The sequence below is a fragment of the Rhinolophus sinicus genome, linkage group LG05, assembly GCF_036562045.2.
Source record: "Rhinolophus sinicus isolate RSC01 linkage group LG05, ASM3656204v1, whole genome shotgun sequence".
Lineage (NCBI taxonomy): Eukaryota > Metazoa > Chordata > Mammalia > Chiroptera > Rhinolophidae > Rhinolophus > Rhinolophus sinicus.
Window position 1 is genome coordinate 67,745,334 of NC_133755.1, and position 25,785 is coordinate 67,771,118.

General features: G+C 46.1%; 1 protein-coding gene across 1 annotated transcript in view; it reads right to left on the minus strand.

Moving 5' to 3' along the window:
* Positions 1-1,329: 1,329 nt before the first annotated feature.
* Positions 1,330-25,785, minus strand: part of RFX8 (regulatory factor X8) — a 52,804-nt gene continuing 28,348 nt past the window's right edge. The window contains exons 5-14 of the mRNA XM_074333918.1: positions 22,542-22,652; positions 21,892-21,969; positions 19,671-19,784; positions 18,669-18,819; positions 16,322-16,380; positions 14,750-14,891; positions 12,474-12,568; positions 9,367-9,481; positions 7,416-7,732; positions 1,330-1,506 (exon numbers count right to left, since the gene is read on the minus strand). Of these exons, the coding sequence (XP_074190019.1) occupies positions 1,330-1,506; positions 7,416-7,732; positions 9,367-9,481; positions 12,474-12,568; positions 14,750-14,891; positions 16,322-16,380; positions 18,669-18,819; positions 19,671-19,784; positions 21,892-21,969; positions 22,542-22,652 (1,359 nt within the window). The remainder of the gene's footprint in view (positions 1,507-7,415; positions 7,733-9,366; positions 9,482-12,473; positions 12,569-14,749; positions 14,892-16,321; positions 16,381-18,668; positions 18,820-19,670; positions 19,785-21,891; positions 21,970-22,541; positions 22,653-25,785) is intronic.

Genomic DNA, 25,785 nt, shown 5'->3' on the forward strand with positions numbered 1-25,785 from the left:
CCCCGCAGACCAAGAATTGGAACACTATCAGGGTCCCAGGAGCCCCTTCTACCTCTGTCTGTTACTCGACCCATCCTCATTTCCTATCCTAACTTCTGATCCCGTAGATAAACAATTACGGTTTCTTTCATAAACCTGGTTGGCCTTTTCAAGGACAGATTGCCCTCTGCTAGCTAGGTCTCTGCTAATCAGTTTACCCCCAATATGCAAACAAAAGTCACTCTTCCCAGAATGATAAATCTTGTCGCTGCCTTTGTTCCTGCAGTCAGTCCACCACCTGTCTCCTTACATGTAAGCAGATAAATATGCAATGTCACTGAGCAAAGGAATACCTCTTGTGTTGTGCTTTAATAAATAACTGCTCCCAGGTAGCCTAAGAAATGAGCTAATGTATTACATGCAGTGGTAAAGGGCTCTGAAATATGATTACTTTTTTAAACCATAAAGACCTGTAATTCTTAATGACTCTACTGATATGTCATTCTTATGTTTCTTTAACATTTCCAAGCATTTAGGGAAATCTAATTCATTTCTTACGTAAAATATGAGATCAATAAAATATCCTCTGTTATTTCTACTTGTACCAAAAATCGTGTTAGCATGAATTGTTAAAATTCCTTTTAAATGTTATAACCAGTTACATATAAATGGATCTGGTTTAACAATGATCTTAGTTTCAACAGTTTTGTAGGATTTTGCTGCAAAGAGAGGAGTAAAAAGTGATTCAAAGCAGGCCATCCTCATTTGTTCAGACACTGTTGGGTTCAGAGTTGTGCCTCCCTTTAAGGAAGCTGTAAAGGCAAAGCAAAGAAAGTTGGGATGGGTTAGTGGGCCAGTGAGTAAGTCACAGTGCTATCATTTTTTTTTCTTTTCTGTACTTCACTGCCTGGGGGCATTTTTCTACAAATTTTATTTTGATTGGGGCACTACTAAAGGAAGAAAAAAATATATTGCCATTGGCCTTTTACTGCTTGCATCAGTTTGCATGCTTCTAACTTTATCTTTCTTTGGAGACGTATCCATTTCTTTATTCCCCCCAAAATTTCTCAAATTTCTCTTCTGTTAAGTCCCCAAATAGAAGTCCTTGGAAATCCCCAAAGAAAAGCAACAGAGGCAAAAATTATGCTCCAAATCAGTTTATACATTTCATTAATGCCAATTCTTTGTAATACACATAAACATAGAACAGACAATGCTACCTCTATTATGTACATAAAATCTTCTTTTTAAAAAATTCTTCTTTCTTATCAATACAAAAGTTTTAGCATTTAATGTATTTTTTAAGAATGAGAATCTATGCTTTCTCATGTCCTATTCAAATAAATAATCTTACTTATTAGCATTGCTTTCTCTGAAATAAATATTTCCAGAGCTTTGGGGTATATCTGAGACATGAATCACAAATGTTTGTCCATCTTCTAGGGTGACAAGCGTTTCTTGTCCCACAGGAAGGCTGAGTTTGACGGTGCTTTCTGTGGCCTTGTCTTCCAACAATACCTGGATGAGCTGCAATGGGGAAATGTTGAAAAGCAAAAGATAAAAGGAAAAAGTTACACTCTCTGCTGCTGTAGGACCCACCACTTGAATTCTTCTACCATGCCCTTGCCCCCACCTTGGGACGTCAACGGGAAGCTCATGCATTTCTTCCTAATTTCTCAGAGGAATGCTCAGGGTCTGGTGAGGACTTCATGGAAAGGATCTCCGTCCGGGAGGGTGCAAGAGAAAGAGGCCACGGGGAGTGGGAGCAGGTGGGTTTTCTTTAGCAAAAGGAGTGGGAAGTCTATAGTTGTTTGTGAGGCACTGACTGGAAAACAACACTCTCCCATTAAAGACATGGGAGAGCCCGGCTCAGCTGGGAAAATCAAGAGGGAGCCCGTGCAATATCCAGGGGTCTCTGTGGGCTGTAGTGCTTATCATTTTGGCTGCCTTCCAGATGGATACCAATCCTGCATTCTCGTCAGTTCTGAGCTGATGCAATTGGCTCAAGTTCTCAAACAGATTCTCCCTCCATCATCCATCAAATACACCAGTAGATAAGGAGGGAAAATCCGTGAAAACAGTCATTGATTAACTTGACACTTGGTTGGGTAGTAATAGATTTGAGGGACTCACAGATGCTGGGGTTAGTTGAAGTGCCAGCTCTCAAGCAAGTCATCTGACTTGTCTGCGCAAGTATTCTCACCAGAGAGACCAGGGTAATATGCTATTACCCTTCCCTTCGCTACAAGGGTACTCGGAAGATCGGCAAATCCTTGTACATGATTACTTTCAAAAACCAATAGAGACATATTTTCTTGGTCTGATTCCATCAATAAACCCCCAATAAGCTAATATATTTGGACAAAGATATGCACAAGAGAACCTCAAAAGCAAGCTAATGGAACTACATTTCTCACCCTCTCTCTCTAAATTCCATAATAAACATGACCACCCAATGAAAAGATGTTTTTCTTCTCTCTCAAAAAACAATTGTCTTCACCTTTACACTATAGTCGACGAGTCACTTATGGTTTTTTTAAATAGTTTTGCTATGCTTTAATCCTTGAGTACATGACAGAATGTGAAAACTGTGCAGCATGTTTTTTTAAAAAAGTGTTCTTTATTTAATATCAGTATAGTGTTTTGCTTTTGTCTTAAACATGCCTTGGCATCTCACTTTATTTGAACACTGCTAGACTGTAGGAGAGTGACAGATGGGTATAGCCATCAGAATGCTTACTTCAGTTCTTACCGTAGGAGCAAGGCTGTGCTAAATTATCAGAGAATGAGGCTCACACAGATGTGCAGCTGAATGGGGGTGGGGGGCTCATTCGAGGCAGAGGAGTGCACATGCGGCACAGGGCGTGCTCTTCTGTTGATGAGTGCAATGCTGAATAATGAATGCAAGGAAAATTAGAGGAGCGTAACTTTTTGGTGTTAGATTGTTTAAATCATTATAGTGAATTCAGCAGGCATTCACCAACAGAAGGTTTAATTAATCTCTAAGGCATATTACTTTGGATTATCTGACATTTGTCTGCTTGTATTGCTTTATTCTGTAGTTCAATTAAGTATTTAATATCATCTCTATTGTTTCCACCAATTAAATATACAGTCATACGTCGCTTAACTACAGGGATGCGTTCTGAGGAATGATGGTCTAGCCCACTGCACACCGAGGCTGCGTGGTCTAGCCTGCTGCTCCTGGGCTACGAGCCTGTACAGCATGTTCCTGAACAAAACAGCACAGGATTCACTCCAGCACAAGAGAAAGCGATGCAATCAAGAGATGGGTAAACAGGAGCTGTATGAGGCTGCTGCTGGCGTAACACGGCATTCTGTTTTACAGAAAACTTTGTTGTAAGTAGAAAGAATATACTCTAAAATAATGATAAAAAGCATAGTATGGTAATACATAAACTAGTAACAGTCATTTATTGTCATCAAGCATTATGTACTGTACATAGTAAAAGCATAGTATGGTAATACATAAACTAGTAACAGTCATTTATTGTCATCAAGCATTATGTACTGTACATAGTGTATATGCTAGACTTCCACACGACTGGCAGTAGGTTTGTTCACACCAGCGTCACTACAAACACGTGAGCAATGCTTTGCGCTATGATGTTACAAGGGCTACGGCATCATTAAGCAATAGGAATTTTTCAACTCCGTTATAATCTTATGGGACCACCATCATAGATGCATGCGGTCCGTCATTGACCAAAATGTCATTGTTTGGTGCACGACTGTAGCTCAAACCCATTACAATGAACTCCAGAGTTGCTAGAACATTGGGTAAACAGTGTTATAGAATGGTGCTCAGATTAGGATATTTTTTTTGAGAAATAATAATGGCGACTAGTGGTTTTGGGTATTCGTTAATGTTCTAAGAATTTTATTTCCTAAGAATAATGATTAACTTATTTAATAATGGCCCTGTGGAATTAGATATTATTATTCCTGTTATGTAGATAAGGAGACTGAGGACTAGATAAATTAAGCAACTTGCCCAAGGTTCTCAGCTAATAAGTGTAAGATGTAGAATTTGAACCCAGAAAGTTATGTACCAAAACTGCCCACTTATTTACCCAAACCATCAGACTTGATAATATTTTTCATCTACTCCCAACTCACTGCTTTTGGAATTAAAGCACATGGTAGTACCTTTGAGGAGAGAGAGGGGACTAGAAAGGAAAGTCTCACAAGGAGATCTATGGAAGTTTGAATCCCTGCTCTGCCAATTATTAGCAAGGTGACCTTGGGGATATTATTCAACCCCTCATGAGCCTCAGTTATGCTTTCTGAGAAATGGGGCAATGATAACACCATCTTGTTGGGTTGCTGAAATGATGCATGTAAATGCCCAGCACTGGAAGCTTGTCAGTGTCTGTTAGCCACCCACTTCCAGTGGTGGCCCGATGAGGGAAAAGATTACTCCCAGTTACCTTGGTAACCAAGAGTCATGTCAAATTGTTTACCATCCTACTCTTACCCCAGCCAGTGAGCAGAGAGATCTGCACACTTGGAGCTGAATGTCCAGCACAAATGCTTATCTTGCTAGAGCTGCGCAGAATGTTCCAGAGGGCACTCAGCTGAGCTTCCCACTGGCTAACCTTTGCAGGGCCCTGTTGCCAGGATGTGGTATATTCTCCAGAGGGTGGGGGGGGGGGAGCGGAAGGGAGAGACAGTCTCCTGGACATAGCCCGGGGCCACCTGGTTCTGTCTGCAGATCTAACTGAGTCTTCTCTCAGCCAACAGCCCAGAAGCACCAGCTAGAGTGGTGCCTTAACTGCCCCAAGCTGTTCCTCTTCTAAGGAGGCCCAGCCCCCCACCAGCCATTGGGCCCCTGATTTGGGGTCAGTATTTCCCTATTTTAGGCCTCATCAGTCACGTCTGCTTCACATACACACTCACAGAGGAGGTGAGTTTCTTCTTTACAAACACACATCTGAATCTACAACACGGTCATTGAAGGCAGCTAAATATATGAAATCTACTATTGCAAGGTAAGACCAAACACAGACAGAGCATTTGTAAACCTGGGAGATGCATTTCTTTTGCTCCTGTCCAGGTTATTTTTGTCCAGCATAGTGTCTTTTTGGAGTAGCGCTCTGTAGGGACAGAGCCAGGAGTGCAGTTTCCAGGCTCTTGGCCTCACGTGGAAAGGTGCTGGCTCGGGTAGTAAATGGCCATCAACTGTGATTGGATGGCCATCAGCTGTGGCTAGTTGGCCGTCAGCTGTAACCAGTGAGCCATTGGCCACTAATATAACTGCCGTGGCTACTCTAGCAGAAAGTGGGGGCTAGCAAGAAGATGGTGGCTTATTGTCATGCAGCAGCCTAACCGTCTGTCCCCTCGTACCTACCCCTAAAGAAAGGAGAGTCTGTGAGACGGATCCTTCCAGGGATTTCGCTTCACCTTCGTGCTTGCACCTTATGTCTCTCTGTTTGGCCCCAAAGGATGGCTGGTTAGTCAATGACGGGTAAGATTCCTCACGGGAGGAACAACCCAAGCCAGGAGGAACCGTGTGGGGACCACCAGGAGAATTCACGGGGTCGATAGAGGTGGGCATAGCCCCCACCTTCCCCTGGCTAAGGAGAGCTTCTGCCTATGTGACTATATTCCTTCCCACAACCTGCTTGGGAAGTGAGTCAAGGACGTGATAACATCAGTTCTCCTTCCATTCTTATCAATAAGTTTCAGCATAAAGGTTTTGTCCCTGAGGAGGCACATACCACAATTGTTAAGACATCATGGGACTTTCGATTCTGGCTGTTTGCAGGCAAGGGTGATTGGTTTGAATCAGTTTTCTGATATGATGTATGAGACTTATAGACCGTGGAGAAAACAATGCTACTTCCTTGTGTGTATATCAATAAAAGCCACAAGGTGGCCCGATTCGGGGCTCTTAGTCCTTTGAGGTTGGGAGACCCTTGGCCCCTTGTTTCATAACTTTCTTGATTTCTGTTTCTTTCTTAACCCTTCGCCGCCCCTTCTCGTTCACTCACTGCCTGTGTTGCGGTTGGACGCGACAGTGGCTGAGCTAGCAAGAGCAGATTGCAGTTAGCAAGTGAGATTGGTTGGCAGAGAGAAATGGACGGCAGGTTGCAGATAGTGTCGCTCCTGCTTCCTGTGTCTCCAACCCAGCCGCCAGCGAGAATATAGTGGTATGACACCCCTATCTATGGCTCTGTGGGTGTTCCTTTCTGGCCTCACCATATCCTGCGTTCTTATGTGGGGAGCGGGACCAGAGACCCAGCCTGACACCCTGCATGACACGCTTAATAGCAGTTTGTCCAGGTTTTCTGCACCCTGGAGAACTTGGAATGAGGGTTTGTTCAGGAAGGAGAGGTCCCTGGAAGGTTCTGGTTATTTTGAGGGTTGTAGGGCATGAATGGTTTCAGGCTGTGACTCAACTCATGGCCATGACCATCAGTAACTCAGGTCGGGAGCCACGCCCTGCTTTTAATAGTCTCCTGCCAAGCACAACTCATCCACTCAGAAGGGGAACTCAGGCCTGCAAAAGAAGGACCATATAAAGTGGTAAACTACCAGACACAGGTATAGAACTTTTAGAAATTAGTACCGAGACAAGTGTCAAGATTTTTTTCTTTTAAACCAGCTACTCGCCCTGCCTCCGTCATGGTGTTTCTGTTGCTTCCTGCATCAGTCTGGCTCCTCTTCCTAGCATCAAGGCCCCACCTCTGACCTCTCCAACCCATGTTCTACTCTTCTTGGGGCACGGACCACCTTCCTCTGAGCTCGTGTTGTGGGAGAAGAATGGACTTGAGAGCAGGCAGCCCAGGACTCCAATCTCTGTTCCACTATTTACTTGCTGTGTGATTTTTGTGCAAGCCACGCAGCTTCTCTGGGCCTCAGTTTTCTCACGAAAGGCATGAAAATGATCAGAATAGATACTGTGTAGGCTTGTATGGCTTCAGAGATAATGTATATAAAGGGTATAGAATAGAATAGGTGTTGGATAAATAGAAATTCTTAATTTTATATCTTTCAAGATGTAACCCAATTCTATTTCTTCAAAATCCTTACTATTCATACCATTCAATGTTTCCCTTCTTTGCATGCCAGAGGCATTTTCAGTGCATACCACTTAGTGTAATGGCTAGTGGTCATCTATTGCTTAGTTAGCCTAACCCAGGAAGAGTCTGGGAAGGCAAGACCAAGGCCATGCACATATTCTGTGCCTCGAATCCTGCCAGGCTCATATCAACGCACCCCAAACCTAAGCTGACTGGTGATTAACAGACAAACTATTATAATCACTCCTGGCAAAATGACCTAAGCAAAGATGCCTGTAGAATCCTGTACTGTTGTTGGGACAATGTAGTCTTTATGGGTTTCCTAATCACCCAGTAGTTCTTATTGCCCTTGAAAAAAACTTGTGGAAGTTGGGGCCCCAGTTTCTATACCTTATTGCCTGTGGCTGTGTCCACTAGGAACCCCAGGACTCTGAGAACCACTCTGCTCATTCCCACGGCACAGCGGCTCTGGCTCTCGTGTTTCAGCATCACCCGGGGTGGCTCCACACTTGGGCTTCCATATTCCTGAGATGGTGAAGGCTCTGGCCCGTGGAAAGGTGCCTGGTCTGGCTGGACAGGGGACTGGTCATCTGGTAGCATCTCCTTGAGATTTCCCACGTTGTCTTCCTCCTCTTCCTCGTCTATGCATGACTGCAGGAGATGAATCACGTATTCCAAAAGCAGCAAATGAAACAGATGCCAGGAGCCTACATTGAAATAAAATTAATGCATAATTAGATAGACAGCTGGACGAATAAACAGATCACTGTGAAATTGACAACTGTTCTGGGGCTTTCAACTCCTGCATATTAGAGCTTCACTTCTATAAATGACCCTGAAGGGTCTTGGGCAGAGTCCATCCCTCACGTGGCATTCCATATCCAGAGAACCCCAATAAGGCAGCTTTTGGACAGAAAGCACAGAGAGCTAAATAGCCTGAGCCACAGAAGGGAACTTAAAACTCATCTGGTATGAGATGGGTCATCAATTGCATCCACCTGACACTAGGAGCTTGCATTCCTGGGGAGGAATTATTACCACTTTGCATTATGACCAGTTTGATACAAGGCACAGGGTTGTAAAATAACTCAAAGACCACGAAAGGTGGAGATAACTCAGAGGGTGTGCTGAACCTTTTTGCCCACTTGAAGGCATTTGACCCACTTCAGGTAGTCTTTTTGTCCATTTCAAAGCCATTTACAACGTTCATTATTCCTTGATGGACCTGAAAGATATTGGCCTGGTGGGATGGCATGACCTGGTCCAGAGTGAGCCTGGCCAACAGCTCTGGGCCTCTTCAATCTTGGAAACCATGGTCCATGTGAAGAGGATAAACTGGTGTGAATACTTTGACTTCATAGGGAGGTCCAGAGAAAGTAGACAGGGAAAAGCAACAACTACAGGGCCGAGGTCTTCCTGGGACTGCACATGAACCTGCTGTCACTTCGGTCTGGGGGAGCATTAGCATAAAGTAGAGTTATTTTGGACTTCCCTGAAGGGGAGGGCCTCACTACCAAAGATTGTCCCCTACAGAGCAGCTTACAGCAGCAACCTTCGAAAGAGCTCCAGTGTTTGCAAAACGGACCTAAAGTGAGGCTTGTCTTCTCTCCCTTGTTCTGCCTGCCACTCTGAGGGCATCTGGCAGCCCTCTGGGCAGGGCTCCTCATGCTGATGGACATGTAAGCTCAAAGGCTTGGTCTTTCCACTGCGGGATGGAAAGGTGCCTGGGACTTTGTAGGGTCAATAAATGTCTGTTGAGATGAATGATCCTTTCCATGGGGCTGGCGACCTTCCCTTCCTACAACTCTGCTATGCTGCATCTGTGCCACAGAGGTGACAGATGTGACCTTCCCCAACAGGGAAAGACCATGTCTTTGACCCAAAAGTTTGCAAAATATACTACTTCACTCTTTCCACCATGTGCATACATTGGTGACGACAGCAATTGTTTTTCCTGCAAGTTCAATGGGGTGCTCCAAAGAACCTATTTTTTCTCCCTCTCAGTGGTCTCCCATGGTGCTTTTCTCAAAATGTCCCGTAGCACACAATTCAAAGACAAGGGGAGGCTTCCTACACATCCAACCATGAGGAATGGGCAAGTGAAGCGTGGTCCAACTACCTGATGAACTTTTATGTTGCCATTAAAAAAAAGTGATTATGGTTTTGTGTGTGTTTTTTGTCTATGTTGTATTTTACATAAGAAGGTTAAAAGAAGATGACTGGATTCTACATAGTAGCAACAAGGAATTGGGCATTAACTCGTGGCAGATGAGTGGAAAATTCTTACGCTATCATAACATTTTAAAGGGAGAATGTGAATGTTTGGTATTCTCTGACTTACCAAAACTGTCTCTGTGGCAGAGGGTCATGGCTTTGCTCACGGCAGTGAGAAGGAAATTCCATCTTAGCTGAAAGCTGGCGGCCAATTTGATGAACTCCTCTTTGCTTCTGCTTGGCTGTTACATTTTGTGGGGGAAACAATGCTGGGATTAATGACACAATGAAGAGAAGCATGTTTTCAAAGGCACATATTCGTCAGGCACAAACATTTTCCAGTGGCCAAATGAGAAGAAGAAATGATAAGATGACAATGGAGCTGTGGCCCCCTGGCCCATTTCTGGTCTTGCTTCATCTCCCGTGGAGACGATTTTAGGGCAGAACCCTTTGAAATTGGCAGGGAGGAGAAAGGAGTCGGAGAACTGGCCTACTTTTTTTTTTTTTTTTAAATCACACATAATTTTGAAAAAGAGGTCACTTGTGAAGTGTGACAGAGAAGCACTGCAGGGCCAGCCTTACTGAAGTCCACTTGGCAGTTGCTATTGAGAGGGTCAGTGGCCATTTTATCCTTGCCAAGTCTGATATTATGGAAACGTGGCGCGGAATCCCTTAAAAATGAACAGTAATGGTGCTGATTTTGGCAAGTACAAAGCTGGTCACTGTGCCACGTAGATGATCTGAGGACCAGAAGTTCCCACCTGCGTGTCCAGTGGAGCCGAGGTCATCTGACAGCCTGAGTGGCACTAAAGTGGGTACCAGTGAGATGCCTCGATATGTGGACAAAGAAACCCCCATGTAGATTGAGAGTGGTCCTGGGCCACCCTTTAAATGATTTAGGAACCAATGGAGTCATGTGAATTTCACATGCATATATTGGGATGGATGGCCCTGAAGCTTCCGTAAGTCTCATCATATGCGTGTGGACCACCCACTGGCTCAGTCCAAATCTCTGAAGAAGAGATGTGGAGACTGACTAGAAATGAGGAAATGCCCTTTCTCATCTTTGCTTCTCTTCCCTTCTGCCTGCACCAAAAGCCCCCTCGCCACCCCCCACCCCCACAGTTACCCTGGGCTTTGGGTGCATGGGAACTCGCTTCAGTAGTATTGTCCTCCCCCCACAACTTCTGACCACCTGGGCTGGTGTTTCTGATCACCTGAAATGGGGCCCTTGGAAGGAACCCCAGTGTTCAACAACACGAGGATACTTTCTAAAAGCATCCAGACAAGTAGCTCTGGGTGATCGACGCTCTCTGCACAAATGTTCAGACATGAACCAGAAACATTATTGAGCCTTCCTCTGCTCCCCACCAGTGTGGCACTTCAGGGTCCTCAGTTTAGAACTTCTCTTGGGCTCGAACTGTACGAGAACGGGGCGGGGAGGGGGAGAGAACCAGGGAACGAAACACATGACACAGTTGAATGTTTCCTCTGCCAGCATGCTGCCAGATGCCAACAACTGAAGCCATTCGTCATCTCTGACAAACCCAAGGGTTTACATTTTAACAGTCTGAGTATTTTGTTGACAACGGCCTGTTTTTGTTTTTTTTTCCCAATCAGCCAAGCCGTTTTTATAAAAACAAGCCCTTCAAAGGCACTCGGTTACAAAACACCCTTTTCCTAACATGCCTCATGTGTGAAGGCTGAAGATATGATGATAGAGACTTGGGAAACATGGAGCGTTACATGGCCTAAAATGGAGTACGTGCCTGTCGGCTGCTGCGTGGCAGGGTTGGTATTCAGGGTCTCACGGGGCTCAGCTTGGAGAAGTTAGAGGCTGAGGGAGAGGACTGAAAGCTTCGGTCAGTGAGGACATAGTCAACAAGCACATGTCTTGGCAACAATGCAACTGCGGACACATTACCACTGTTACAAAGAAGCTTTGCTGAAGACCAGCGAGGAGGAAGAAACACCGTCCACAATATGCAATGATTATATTCAAGAAGCAAAGAATGGAAACAGACACTTGCCAAGGGTTGGACCAGGCTTTCCAGCTCCTTCCAGAGGAGTTTTCTGGTTCATCTCTATGAGGTTTGTGACCTCAACGCCCCCTGCAGTCTTTGCAGAGCCAATTATTATTTCTGCCCTTTCTCCTCCACTGTGAGGACAGGGATAGGGATAAAGCCAGAAAGAGTGGGGAAGGGAGAGAATGAAATGTGACCGAGGCCTAAAGCAGGAAGCACCCAAAGTCCCATTCCTAGTGCCACGCCTCCAAGTCTCTGCTCTCTGCTCCAGACGTGTCTAGTGCTTCTTCCCTAAAATGGGTCATCCATTCTTCCGTCTGCTCACCGCGCCCACACCATTCTCTCTCACGAATATTGTGTCCCTTCCTCAGCTGATTTTCATCCTATCCATGCTTCATGTCCCATTTTAAATCCCACCCCCTTATCAAGGCCTTTCCCAATGGCCTCAGCCTGCAGACGACAATGCCACAAAGGTGGGGGGCCCACACTGCCTTGTGTTAATGCACAGCCCCGGCACCCCCCACCCAGGCACTGGTCCCACAGGGGCCTAGGTGCTGTGGCTTCCTCCGATGGCATTCTCAGCCCTGGAAGTGTGACTGCTGACACAGGTGATGCTGACAGTCCAGTTGAAGGACCCTGTTAAAGTAACTCCCAAGTGGCATGTTGACCAGAAGGACCAAATCCACCCACACCCAACACCTATGCAGTTTTGATTTTCTGAAATCAAGCCTGACACTTTGCTGGGATGTTTCTGCAAAACACCCAGGCAAGTACTGTTCTCCCCACACAGACAAAACCGCTCCTTTTCCTATACACTCTCTCGGTGCACACACACGCTCACCACATGCTCACCTGCACGTGTGCACTCACCTGCACGTACACTCACTCAACCTCATCTGCACAGACATGCTCACCTGCACACACACTCTCCTGAGCACACACGCTCACCTGTATACGTGCAATCACCTGCACACACACACCTCCCGCATGTGCCAGCCTCTGATTCCTGCCTTGCTGCAGGAGTGAGACACCACTTCTCTGCCCTTTATCCCCACACCAGCCTTGACACATTTCTGGCCAGAGAAAACTCTTGTGCGTTCCACCAGGTCATGGGCACTCGGTGCCACCAGGTCATGGGCACTCGGTGCCACCATGTAGCAAGAATGAACAACAACCACTTCTTCCCTTCAAAAAAATTATGGTTTTGTACCTGGAAGACAAATGCTTGGAGATTCGAAGACAGACAATTCAGGAAAACACTGAGGTCTGTCGATGTCCCCAGCAAAGAAATTAAACTGTGTAAGCCTATAAAGAAAAATAAAATAAAAAGATTGCTAGCAAGGCATCAGAATTTTCCCATAGGTGTTTGTGTACTAGGTAACCTAGGGGACAGCACCTGAACAATAGTTCAAAGGCATTGCCTGTGGCCTCACACTCCTTTTGAACACAAAGGATGCATTCTAAGGCCGGATTTGTCACCTCTGTGGTCGTCTAGTTCAGAGTTATGTGGTGTTGCCTCCTAGGAACCACCTCTGCCACTTGTTGAAATGGAAAGAAATATTTCAAAATAATAGCTGCACCTTCTAATTACACAGAACCTGGCTTCAGATGAGCTCATTGCATGATACAGACATGACCTCATCCATCCTTGCCATTTTCATTAGAGTTGGTTTATTAACTGATGGTAAACATCAAAGCTGTTGAGGGATGTTCAGTGTCCTGCCTGGGGTTACAGACTCAGTACAGACGGGAAGGGTGGAGCCCCAGCATGTGTGACCTGGGGACTTGGGTCTACCGGGCAGCATGGAGAGCAAATGAACAGCCTTTGGCCTCCCCACCTTTTTGGGTGCCGCTGGGTACCAGGCAGAGTTTAGAAAACCCAGGAGGTTGCTGTGGCCTGGCTGAGGATTCACCAGGATTCACCTGAAAGCTTTCACAGGAACACCCCGAACATTCGCCTGCCAGGTGTCAGCAGTGGCAGCCCGCAGGCGAGGCTCCCTCCTGGCTCTGTGCCCTCCTGGAAGGACACCCAAGGATGCCAGCAGGTACACAGGAGCCCTGGGCAGGCTGGCAGGCAGCCTGACAGGCCGAGGCGGAGAGGCCTCATGCTTTCCTGGGGCCCCCTGGGCTCAGGCTGGGGGCAAGAGCAGGGTTTGGGCAACCACCTGGGATTTCTGGGGGAGCCAGGAGGCCGGGGGGGGGGGCCCTTTGGGCTCATTGCTGTCCACAGCTCTGAAGCTTGCTGGCTTAGGTGTTCACCTTTTAGCTGTTGGTTTGGTTAGCAGGGGAGTATCTAGGAGAGGAGATGCTGGGGTAGCAATAGAAGCAGGGAGATAATTAAGGGGCAGTAGCGTGGGATGGGAAGCGTGGCAGGGAGGCGCAGAGGCTACTTATCAGCAAGAGTGACCTATTTCAATATTTCAATAACTGGTACAACCCAGCTTAAATCAGCCCTACTTCAAGGTCAAAGGAAGAGGACAGGATAATCTGTGATGCTTTTAGGCCTTGCTGAATCCATGTGTCCATCTAGTCATGAAATACTGCAGTGCTACCCTATGCCAGCTCTGTGTTGGGTGAACCAAGATGAATAAGCCATAGCTGGCCCCTGATGGAGCTCATGGGTACTGGGGAGGCAGTTCATGCACAGGTGTGTGCACCAGGATGGGGTTAGGCCCACGAGGATGAAGCTGCCAGGCCTTCCTGGGGCATCCTGGTGGGCGGGCATATCTGGAAAGGGCAGAAATGGCCCTCTCTCAGCAAGCCTCAGACCCAGAGTCTGGGGAGGGGTGTAAGCATTCTGCAGCTCCCCCCTTGAAACAGCTCCCACGTTCTCCCCCTGAGTGCGAGAGCTCCGTCTCTCCCTGCTTTCGCCTCCTGGGAATGTAACAACACTGTCAGCCAGCTTGTCAAGATCTTTGTGGAAGAGGGATTTTTTTTTTCTTGAAAGCTAATTACAATTATCAGACAGCAAAGGCAAGCATACCCACATGCGAAACATAACTTGTTTGTAAAGTAGGGAAATACAGTAAAAGCACCATGGTTAAACTTCATGTTGTGCAAAATAATACTTGCTGATGCTAGCAATAGGGCCAGCAGACTCTGGCAGGGCAGAGAGCTAACTCAATCCAATTCAGGCAGGACAGAAGAATCTGTGCAGGTACAAGATGTTGCAGAAGTGTTTTTTTCTCCCTAAAGGCGCATTCCAGGTTGCTTTCCAGAAAACATAATTGTCAAGCAGCAACCACACTCATCTGCTCATTTATTCACTCAACAAACACGTGTGCCGGCCCTGATTGCCTGGAGGACACTTGGGTAAGCCCTGGAAGTGGTTCTCTGGGGGCATTCCTCGCCCCCTGAAGGAGCAGATAAATGATAACATCAAAGAGTAAATTTCTCTATTAAGAAATTCCTAAATTAGTGCTGGCTGTGCCAGCCCCCAATATATACCAAGCACTCCAATAAAGCAAGCTGCAGAGGGAAGATTACATTTTATCTCCGCGTTCTTCTCCAGGTCGTCTGTGCTGCTCAGGTTACCTGGCAGGGCTTCCTTAGAAATATCCATGATAGCGTGCAGGTCCGACTTCAGAATGTTGACTCTCCTGTTATTTTCCAACACCATCCTCATAGTCTGGAGATAATGGGGAAGCATAATATTTAATTCAGTCTTGTCATTTTACTTTTGCCTAATCCCACCCCCTCCAAATTACCAAGATTTTTTGTTGTTGGGAAGAAAGCCAAGTGGGGTTCGATATTACCCATTAAAATGAAAGCCTCAGTGACAACGAAAACGTTCGAATTTCACACATTCTAAAACTGCCTCTCTGAAAATCAGCGTTTAGAATGCTTCTGCCACACGCAGATGTGACCCCGCGGCTCTTCCTCTCCCTGTTTCTTGTTCTCTGCGCCCCACTCAACAAGCCTGAATTACTCTAGAGAGGAAAACCGTGGGAGATTGCGGGTCTGTGAGGACATTGTAGTTTTGGAGAAGAAACAGTCTTGACTGATTTTGGAGGGTGGCTGCAGGAATTCAGAAGCTGTATCTGTCCTCTCCTCTTGGGAAGCTTGGACAAGGTATTTAGTCCCAGCTGTCCAATGGGGACAAGCCAGTCCTTCATATTTTTGGGGTTCATAGTACAAGCAATGGGTCGTGTGCACACCAGCCCGAGGCATAGGCACTAGAGCCAACTCCATTTTGCAGAAGAGGAAACTGAGGGCACTTTCCCAAGTGACAGAAAGTGTAAAGATAAGATGCAGAGCAGGGGCTGGCCACGCAAGGTGAGCTGAGGTGGTGTTGCCGCAGCTCCTCGCTGGTTGACCCAGTCAGGAATGCAAACATGCTGGACGGGCCGTGAGCACGTGACGGGAAAACAACCCCCAGGAACTCGGAGTCTAGGGAGAGTTTTGTGCTGGAAGGATGGAGACAGTTAAGAGGAAGGCCCACCTGAGCTCCCCCGAGCTGGGACTGATTTGGAACAGAGTGACAGTCCCCAGCTGTCCTGACCTGGTGCCCACAGGATTTCAGGACAGATTCCTGAGGGGCCCACGTGCTGGCATTATACGATCTTTTCCTCAGCGCTTCTCTATCTGCCTCTAACACTGAAGTGACATGATCAACCCAGGAGAGAAAAGGTCAGAGCTGAGGAAGCCGGCGGCCTGGACACAATCTACAGGGCCATGCACATGGGGAAGGGCTCTGTCTGTCTCTCCCAGGCTCTGCTGCGGTGCTCTTTCACCTCTGACACTGGCTGCCCTGCTGGCCCCTCGATAGGGTCTGCCTCTGGAACGTTAGACTGGTGACCTGCTCACCCTGCATTCTCTCCTGTGTGGAGAGCTGGTCCCTGGGGCCTTTCCAAGGAGGGGAGGAGAGGGGGGGCTTATCGCTGGGAGTTTGGGGCCCCCCAGGCTTGCACAGCCAGTGGCCAGCTAGGACCTCCTGTCTGCTCTCTGCCCTCCAAGTGGGTGGAAATGGCCTCCTTGCTCTGAGGGGATACTTGGAGCTTTCAGCTTTCACTTCAGGAAACTACTTTGTTCCCTCCTGTCTTGTGGCTGGAAACCTACCTTTGCCATGTTGGAAAGGTATATCTTCCTTCTTAGTCTTTTGACAAACACGGTAACTTCTGTTGAGAACAATACACACAGCCATTATTGATACTATAGCGCCATATTCTCATATTCTCAAGTGGGGAACACAAGGCATTGATAGGAGATGCCCGTGTGGGCCTCAGGAGGCACAGCTGCCCAGGCTGCTTCCACACAGCAAGGCCTCCACACAGCCTCGTCTTCCCACTGCCCGTGGACCCTTTCCCGAATGGCCAGGAGATTCCAATAGAGGCAACTTGACTAAAATACCCCTACCCATCCTGGCATCTGACATGTCTACCCAAAGGAGTTCAGGATTTTTGCCCAGATGGAATGCCACCTGAGTTCCCTCCACTTTCTCATCTCTACTCATGCTGGGAATCTTGATGCAGTTTGACTCACTTAGAGATTTTCACCTGGCCAGGCTGGGCCCATGGGCCCGTGTGGTTGTCAGCCAAGTGCTCTCCTCAGAAAATGACCAAAGGAAAGGAAAGAATGAGAAGAGAAAACAAAAAAAGAAGGACACTTTCCCCTTGAATGTATTAATTTTTTCATGTGACAAATATTTCCGAGGGCAGGGTTTGCCCCATAAATGTTTGCTGAACTGTCGGGCAAATGAGGGCCACGTCTACCCTCAAGGGGCTCCCCCTCTGAGAATGGGTCACCGGGTATGCAAACAGCTTCCCAACAGCAAGGTAAGTGCCCCCTGGCAAGGTGAGAGCTCAGGGAAGAAGAGAGTAGGGGTTTAGGCCAGGGTGAGGCCTGTTTGGAAGAAGCTATCGGAGACAGCGTCACTTAAAAGGTAGCATTCCATCTGGCTTGAACGTATAAATTAGGGATTAGCCAAGGGAATGGGGGTGGGGAAGCCTGTCTAGGCGCACAGAGTAGCAGCAATAGGGGTCTTTGTGGGGCCAACCAGCCTTGTGTTGCTGGGGAGCATGGGGGGGTGTCCTTCGGGGAATGGGGCCAGAGGCCAAGCAGTGGATGACGTTGCACAGTGAAGACGAGAGGAGCCTCCAGGCAGCAGGGGCACGGAAGGTTAGTTGATCAAATCACTGTTTTAGAAAGATCACCAGGTGTGGAGGAGAGTGTGACGAGCAGGATACAGGATGAGCAACTAAGTAGGAAGCCCGCTGATGTAGCCTCGAGCAGGGACAGAGGGAAACCAAGGGCTCGAATTAGGGCAGGTGGGAAAGTGACCCCAGGAAAATTGAAGTGGGGCTTCTCCCCTTTCACAGCAAGTCCCAGACCCCACTCTCTCTCTCTGCAGTGTCCCCTCCCTGCTGCCTTCTAGGCTGGCAACCACAAAGGCCCATGGGCCCAGCCTGGCCACGTGAAAATTTCCACGTGGGTCAAACTGGATCAAGTTTCCCAGTATAAGGATGAACACAGCCAGGCGTGCAGGGATTGTGCGTGACATTAGTCGTGTTCCTACTCTGCAGGCAGTCTGAGAAACCAGCAGAAAATGTGCAAAGAAAGCAAGACCTACAGCTAACTGAGAGGGTCTGGTGATGGCAGTGGCCCTGAGCTGGCCCAAGAAGCCTAGGACCCTGCCGTGGAGAGGGCATTGGAAAGAGTTCTAGGCAACAACGGAAACACACACACAAAGGCTACACGCACACAGGGCCATAAAACGTGGTACCCACCCAGCGGGTATGTGCGGGTGTTTAACGGAAGCCACTGGAGGCCCCGAGCAGACAGGCAGCCCAGTGAAAGTCATATTTAGAGACTATAACCTGGCAGCCAGATAGAAAGAAAAAGCATTCTCGAAAATTAGCAGAGAGACTGAGACCACAACGGTGAATGTCCTGGTGGCCCCAGAGGTGTGAGAAAGTTAAGGACATGGGAGGAATTTCTAAGGGGAAGCAATATTCTTTGAAGCCTTTTGGGAGGCTGCAAAGAGCACAGAGAGTTGGAAGGAGCTTGGCATCGGAGCCCAGGTCGGTCCAGCTCGAGGGGCAAGGAGAGCAGACTGCGGGCTCCCCTCCGGTAGCGGGTTACAGAAGAAAGGTGTGCAGGAGGCACCGGCCATGTTCTCCCAGCCTGCACAACCCTCAGGCACCTTTCTACACCTCTAACCCTTTGGACCTGTCCACAGTCCCTGTTATGATTCAGAAAGGGGAATCACTAAAAGGGTGTGATGGGTCAGCACCAGAATCCATTATCGGCACTAAAGAAAAAGTCACAAGTTCTGAGCAGGGCGGGCCTTGTGGACTGTGCTCATGGCGAGGGGGAGTACGCATTACGCAGCTGAGAGGTCCTGCCAGCCTGTAAGTCAGGTGTCGCATCTACTCTCACAGAATTTAGCTTTTCCATTAAAACCTACCTTTGAGTTTGGAGATCTGTAAAAGGGCTGGAAAACCTTCCAAAGCATGAAGCAGCCACAGCTTAAATTTCTTACTAAATAACCGGATAGATTTCAGGTACTGAATAGAAACATCTTCCAGAAAATCATGAAGGAGGACGTCCTCAATCCCCTACAACAAAAATGTCAAGACACCGTGACTGTTCACCAGGGCAGGTGCCCTCTAGTTACAAGTGGCCAAAGGTCACATGTGCCACAAACTCAGAGAAAAGGCCCCACCGGGTTTGAGGGGGCAGCCACACGCAGCCCTCGCCACCATGGGTGTGGTCAGAATTTGAAGTTTTTTCAAAGATCTAATATTGATAGCTGATTCAAAATTCTAAAAAAACGTGGTATTGGCCAAAACTAGATGGGTCCAACCAAAAGTTTCAGCTGAACCCAGGCCCCGGTTTTCAACCACTGTATTAAAAACTTAGAAGCGCTAGTTTTTTTCCTAAAAAGTAACAAAATAAAATGTAAAGGTTCACGACTAGCTTAAAGAGAACACATTTTCACCACAGAAACTGTAGTGAAAATGTAACTGACCCCTAAACTATAATAATCACTGTGGAGACAGAGTTTAAAAACAAGCAAACAAAAAACCCTGGCAGTTCTGTATACTCCAAAACAATTATTCCAATTACTCATTTTTATTTTTTTTTTTAAAGTCTTCTTTTGTTGAAATTACCGGAGAAAGAACTTTGACTCAGTTTGGGGTTCCCCGGTCACTGGAACTATAGGCTACCGTGTAGATTGGCTTTTTCTTTACATGAGGTAACTCAGACTCTCACGGAATTAAAAAAGTAAAGCTGACTTTTAGGGAAAGATCCAAAGGCTGATGGTCCATCAACCCCACCATTCACTCCTCAGAGGCCCTGAAGTCCACGGACACTGCAGAGAGGGAGGGCTGCAGTTCCAGCCCCAGCATTTGGTATCAATTCCTGGAAAGGTACAAAGCAGTGGCTCAAACAAACAGCTTCCTACCTTGTACATCTGTACGTCGTAGCATTTAAAGAGCTGGCACACATCAGGCAATGACATAAGCACCACTGTATCTTGCTGCAGAGATTTCCAGAAGGAAGTAAGCAAGTCCTCCACCTGTGGTAAGGAACGGAACACGCCTCCGGAAACTGATTTTGTGCCCGGTGAGACTAAGCCCTCTATATACTTAATCAGTCCCAAATGATAATGACACCGACTTCATTCCAGTTAATGTAAAGTTTAGTCTATCCAGTTGGGTGGGATAACACGGAACACTTTCCTGAGGAAGTTTTTGGGAAGGAAAGCTATTGTAACCACAAGGGGGCTCCTGCTGATTATAATAGGACGAGGAAATGGCCGGAGGAGCATAGAGCAGAGTTTAGAATGAACATTGACTGACTGATCCCTCAATTACTTTTTAGCTCTGAAAGAGAAGTACCAGTATGTAATCAAAGATGCTTCCCCCTTGACATTGAGTTACAAGTCACCTAAGGGTTGTCATCCAAAGGGGCCTGGTGTCATTCTACGCAGGAGCCTTCTTTAAAGACTGATGTGGAAAACTTTTGTTGAGGAACAGAATGGAAGTTTCCTTCCTTTCCTTTGTTTTCCCCCATGTGAACTTTTCAGATGCCATGATTGAACCAGGTGGCCAATCTGCGTTGCCCGCTCACAAAGATTCTTGACTGTTGGGGACTTCTGCAGGCTCAAGTATTCAGAGGCATCATGACCCGGACACCAGGAGGTGCCAGTGACTTCAAGCAAGACTGTGCAGGCTGCCAAGGAAGTTAGGGCCAACCCTTGGGTTACCTGATGATGAACCACTGATTTGAAACCTTGTTATCAGGAGCATGAATTCTACAGAAGACATCGCCAAAGAGACTCTCTAAATATTTAACCAAAAACACAATAGTGTAACAAGTGGGGTATATTAATCCTTTTCCTCTCAGGTTGGAAACTTTGGAGCATGACCTTTTGGGGTGGGTGGATCTGAATGAAGCAGCAGCCATGGACTCATCTCTGCCAACTCCCTCACCACCCAAGTCCAAAGTCATCAAATCCTGTTGCGTTTGCTTCCGAAATATTTCTCTAATCTGTCCCTCTTTCTCTGTGACATCACTGTCACCATTCCAGATCTGACATTTTTCATCACTTCTCACCTTGACTACGACAAAACTTCCTTGCCACTCCCTCTGCTCCAATATGGCAATCTGTGTCACTGCTCCCACACTGTCTTCTTAATAAATCAGAATCCTTCACAGGGCATAAGAGGCCCTTTCTAGCACCAGTCTATTTTCCCACCTCCTATATGGCTTCTCTCCTTTAGAGGTAATAAAATCTAGTCATAGTCACAGCACATTTTTGTCACCTGGAAGCCCTTTTTTACCTCATTTTGAATCTGTTGAACCTCTGCTTTTCCACTAGAGTCTGTAGCCACATGACCTCCTCTTGGGAGCACTCCCCAGCCATCTCTGTTACTTTTCCTCTGGGCACCCAGGATAGTCTAATTACACTGCTATTCTAGAACTTGCCATATTGTACCCTATTTATTGGTTTATATTGTTCCTTTTAGTACCAGACTATCAGCTCTCAAGCCTTATGGAGAATGCCTTCTTAGTTCCAGAAATGGTGCTGGTCACACAGTAAGAATTGAATTACTATTGATGAGTGAATGCAGGAAAGAAGGGATATAATAGATAACCAATGTGGATGGATAGTCACAGCATTGCATTACCAGGATGGGGGCCGTTCTGAAGACATCCTGGTCCCTTCCTCACTGTTATGCTTTACTCTGAGTGAGTACTAAATGTACTCATGCTGAATTACTATTATCACCCAATTCTGAAGTACTTAGAACACTAAAGCTTCAAAGTTTTGTTTCTTTTTCAGTTCTCATGGATCAATAAAATAGATCTTTAGCATTATTGAAAATTCCAGTGTGAATAATAATATTACTTTATTCAAAATCAACTGGAATTAGGATCTAAAAAAAACCCAGAAGAATTACATTTAAAGCATAAAGTTAGACATATTAGCACCTTGGAAAATTTCCAAATGATTAAACTGAATAAAAATATCACCTTCAAGAACTCACTAACTATAAAACAGGTGGATTCTAAGCCCTTCAGTGCAATGAATTACCACTAGACATCCCTTGAGGGGTCTTTTCAAGTAAAATGGTTAAGAACGAGTCATAAATGCTTGTATTTTATAGATAAAACCCTACCCTCTCAAGTGCTTGGTTCCTCACATTTTGTAAAATGTCTCGACAATAGTTGCAGTATTCATCAGCAAGAAAGGCCATCTAGGAAGGAGATGGACAATTATGTCAGTTTGCAGGCCACTTCAAGAATGAACTGCTCCTCAAAGGCCTTTCTGAAGCCCCAGAGGCTGCTTATATTGGAATTTCTATTTGACAGAAGCTAAGTTTTACCTCATGTGGAGTGATGCAAACCTTATTGGCCTAAAATTGATGTAGCTTTGATTTTGATGTCATAACTCCACAGTGGTGTCTGTACCACCTCCTGTAAAGGCCACTGGTCTTTGACATCCTTTGCCCTCAGCCCCAATCTCCCCCCTCCATAAGCCCCAGTCCCAGTTTCTAGAAAATTCACATGTCTGTTCCCTTCTGTGTCATGGGAAGCCCTCACTTTAGAAGATGATAGAGTGGTCCCAGGTGGAGCCTTTCTATAGGACGAGAGGGGAAGACCTGAATTTGGGAACCATCACCAAGCCCAGGAGGAAATGTTGGTCCTCAGAGGTCTGGGAGAAGGCAAACATTACTCCCTCTGGTGCAACTATGATCACAGGCAAAATAAGACGATATTTACTGCCTGAGGCATAAAAAGTTAGTGTCTCCCATGCGTGTGAGCCTACCAATTTGTAGGAGTACTTCTTTGCCAGTTCTTGCTCCCAGAATGGACATCTCCTGAATTCAGACAAAGGTGATCCAACTGGGTCTGTCTTTATTGCTGAATGATTTTTACTCTAGAAACCGTTGACACAATAGATTATTTCTTTAAAATAAAATGCATTTTCTCACATGTAAACCATGTAATAATCACATTGCTACTATAGGTTAATGTTCTGTGTAATCTTTTATCCACACCTCTGGAAACATTATTGACCCCAGCAACTTTCTTCCCTTATTTCATTCCAAATGATACTAACCTTCCTTTATAATTCTATGAATTACGGTCATCAGGAAGGAGTTAGAACTTAATATATTACCCAAATGTATCACTCTGGTGGTCATGTATTACAAGTGCTGTATAGTAATATACAATAAAAGTATTATCTATGAATAATTTAATGCCACAAATACATTTCTACAACCCTTGTCCATATAATTGTCCCCCCGCCACCGAAATAAAACCATATCCTGTCTGGGTCATCATGCCTATAGCATAAAAATGGCTAGTTGTATCACAAATTTCAAGTTCTTAACAAACAAGGAAAATGCCTAGTTGTATCACAAATTTCAAGTCTTAACAAACAAGTGGAACAGACTTCCTTTTAGAAGAACAATTTACAGAATGTAAAACATTTCCATCAAAGAGGAAGAAAGGTAACATAGAAGAAAACAAATTCCACATTCCTTCCTGTGTCCCCTCTGAGCAAGGGAAGGCATGATCGCTTATGATCTAAGTAAAGGACATTAATTTTAGTTTAAATGATTCCTTCAGGATTTTCCTGAACTTCTTTTGAATAATTTCCATTTCAATAGAGTAGGAGGACACCATTTCTATGAGTTGGATTGAGCTGCAAGGGTTGCCATGTTGGACTGCAACCTGCATGAGAGTTTCGTCTTCATCCTCTCAGCAACCCAATGGCTTGCTCTGTGAGAGTCCGGTTCCAAGGTCAGTGTTTCACCCTTAGCTTTCTCAGTTCTTACATACTCAGAGCCTTCCTGAGCTACTTACATCTTGCTTAGTAGATCCTTTATGTGGGTTTGCGGTATGTGCCTGTCTACAGGCGACCTGAGGGCAGAGAGGCTCCTGAATCACTGGCGCCCACCCTTAGGGAGAGGAATGCTGCTCAACTACCATCCCACACAGCGCTACACACACTCGGGACAGGCACCGCCAGCTTCCTGCTCCTCTGATGCTCCCTCATTATCAACCAATATCATTGAGGATCAGGGATTGAGGAATCTTAGGAATTATGTTCAACAGTCTTCTCAGTGTCCTAAAATCTGTACTTCTTAACTCTTTTGTGGTCCTGAACCCCTTTGAGAATTTGATGAAAGCAGTGGACCCTCTCCCTGGAAAAAGGTACATTATGCAGTTAATATTGTGAAGATGTCAAGTTAAAACTCCCCTTGTTGATATTTTTGGAATAGAGTAGGGGTATAAATGTCTAAACAAATACGTAAAGTAGTAGCACAGAAAGATGACGGCTCAAAGGGTGTTTCCATTGGGTGCTGTTTGGTTTCCCGTAGGGGGGCTGTTCAAACCTCATTCCTACCGCGTTAGGACACTGGCTTCATTCAGAGCTGTCGGACGGATAGCACTCCTAGTATGTGGGTGTGGGTGATACTCGGCTGGTCATCAAAAAGGGTGAGGCTATTTCATAGAGTTCACTGGCCTGACCATCAATGCTTCTATTAGAGAATAACGAGGAATCTTCCATTCTAGTTCTGGGCTAGCCTCTCTTACCTACCACATCCCACCCTAAGTGCATTCATTTTCTTCAGAGCTCACCCTGACTTCCTGTTTTCATGAATGGTCTCCTGATCATTAATGATCAAAGCCAGTGTTTCTCCAGTGTGGTCCTGAAACCATCGACATCAAAATCCCAGGGGGTGCTTGGGGTTCATCTCCTGAGGGCCTGAGTGAATCAGAGGACGCCAGAAAGCTATCATTGTAACCAGCTTCCCAAGTGAGGCTTTCTGCACACTCAAGTTGAGAATGGCAGCTCTAGGCAGACTGTTCTTTGTCCAACTCTGCAGAAATCTCTACATTTCAACATGACAAATACATTATAGTTTCACCAGTTCAGAAGAAATTATCTGAAAATGTAGTCGTTTTAGAAATTATTATAAGGAGAATATAAGTGCAAGCTGTTACACAATAATATAATGAAAAGCAAATTCATGACTTTCTCAAGTCAATTCCCTCAGGTTGCTCCTGTGAAAAGAAGTGGTCTTTCAGGAGAAAAGAATTAAAAAAAAAAATCATGAATTGAAACAGTTTCTTCACAATATAAACAATCAGAAATCTAAAGTGCAGGTACGGTATAGAACAACTCAAATTCGACTCTGCTGGAGAAGTCATTCAGCAGAATGAAAAAGAAAAAAGTGAGAAATTCTATTTAGATTTTCCAGGTATATTAAATGCAGTTTAGCATTGTTCAACAGATCCAAGAAACGTTATTGGAATTATTATCATTCACTGCACAACCTTCAGTGAGCATGTACTACGTGTCAAACCCTGGAGATAAGATGCAGGGCCCTTTCATGTCATGGCCCGCCCAGCCAGGTACCATCTGCCGCCCCTGAGTTACTCTATCAAGTTTCCTCAATGCCTTTTGTTCTTCCTGCATTGGGGAAGACACTGTTCTCAGAATTACTGGCCCCAAAACACATGTATCCTGTCATTCTCCTTCTGAAGATGCCTCATTGGTTTTCTACAGTCTTTTGGGTGAAATCTGAATTCCTCAGCGTGGCACTGAAAAGCTGTCCACCATATGGACCTCACCCAGAGTCTACTGCTCCCCAATATCCTCACCTCCAGCTCCTCGCTGCCCACACACCTCCCAGCACAAATGCAAGCTACACCCTCAACATGAGGGTCTCCTAAGGGAGGGTCCTAGCGACCCTTCCAGAACCTGCTCAAGGGCAGTGTGGCAGGCAGAATAATGGCCCCCAAAGACGTCCACATCCTAATCCCTGGAACCCTACCTGGCAAAAGGAAGTTTGCAGATGTGATTACGATGAAGGACCTTGAGATGGGGAGATTATCCTGGGTCATCCAGGTGGCCCCAGTGTAATGACAGTGGTCCTTCAAAGCAAAGACCCTTTCCCAGGTGCAGAGACATGGCAGTATGAAAAGGACTCAGCCTGCCTTCGCTGGCTTTGAAGACTGAGGAAGGGGCCACAAGCCAAGGAACAGGACAGCCT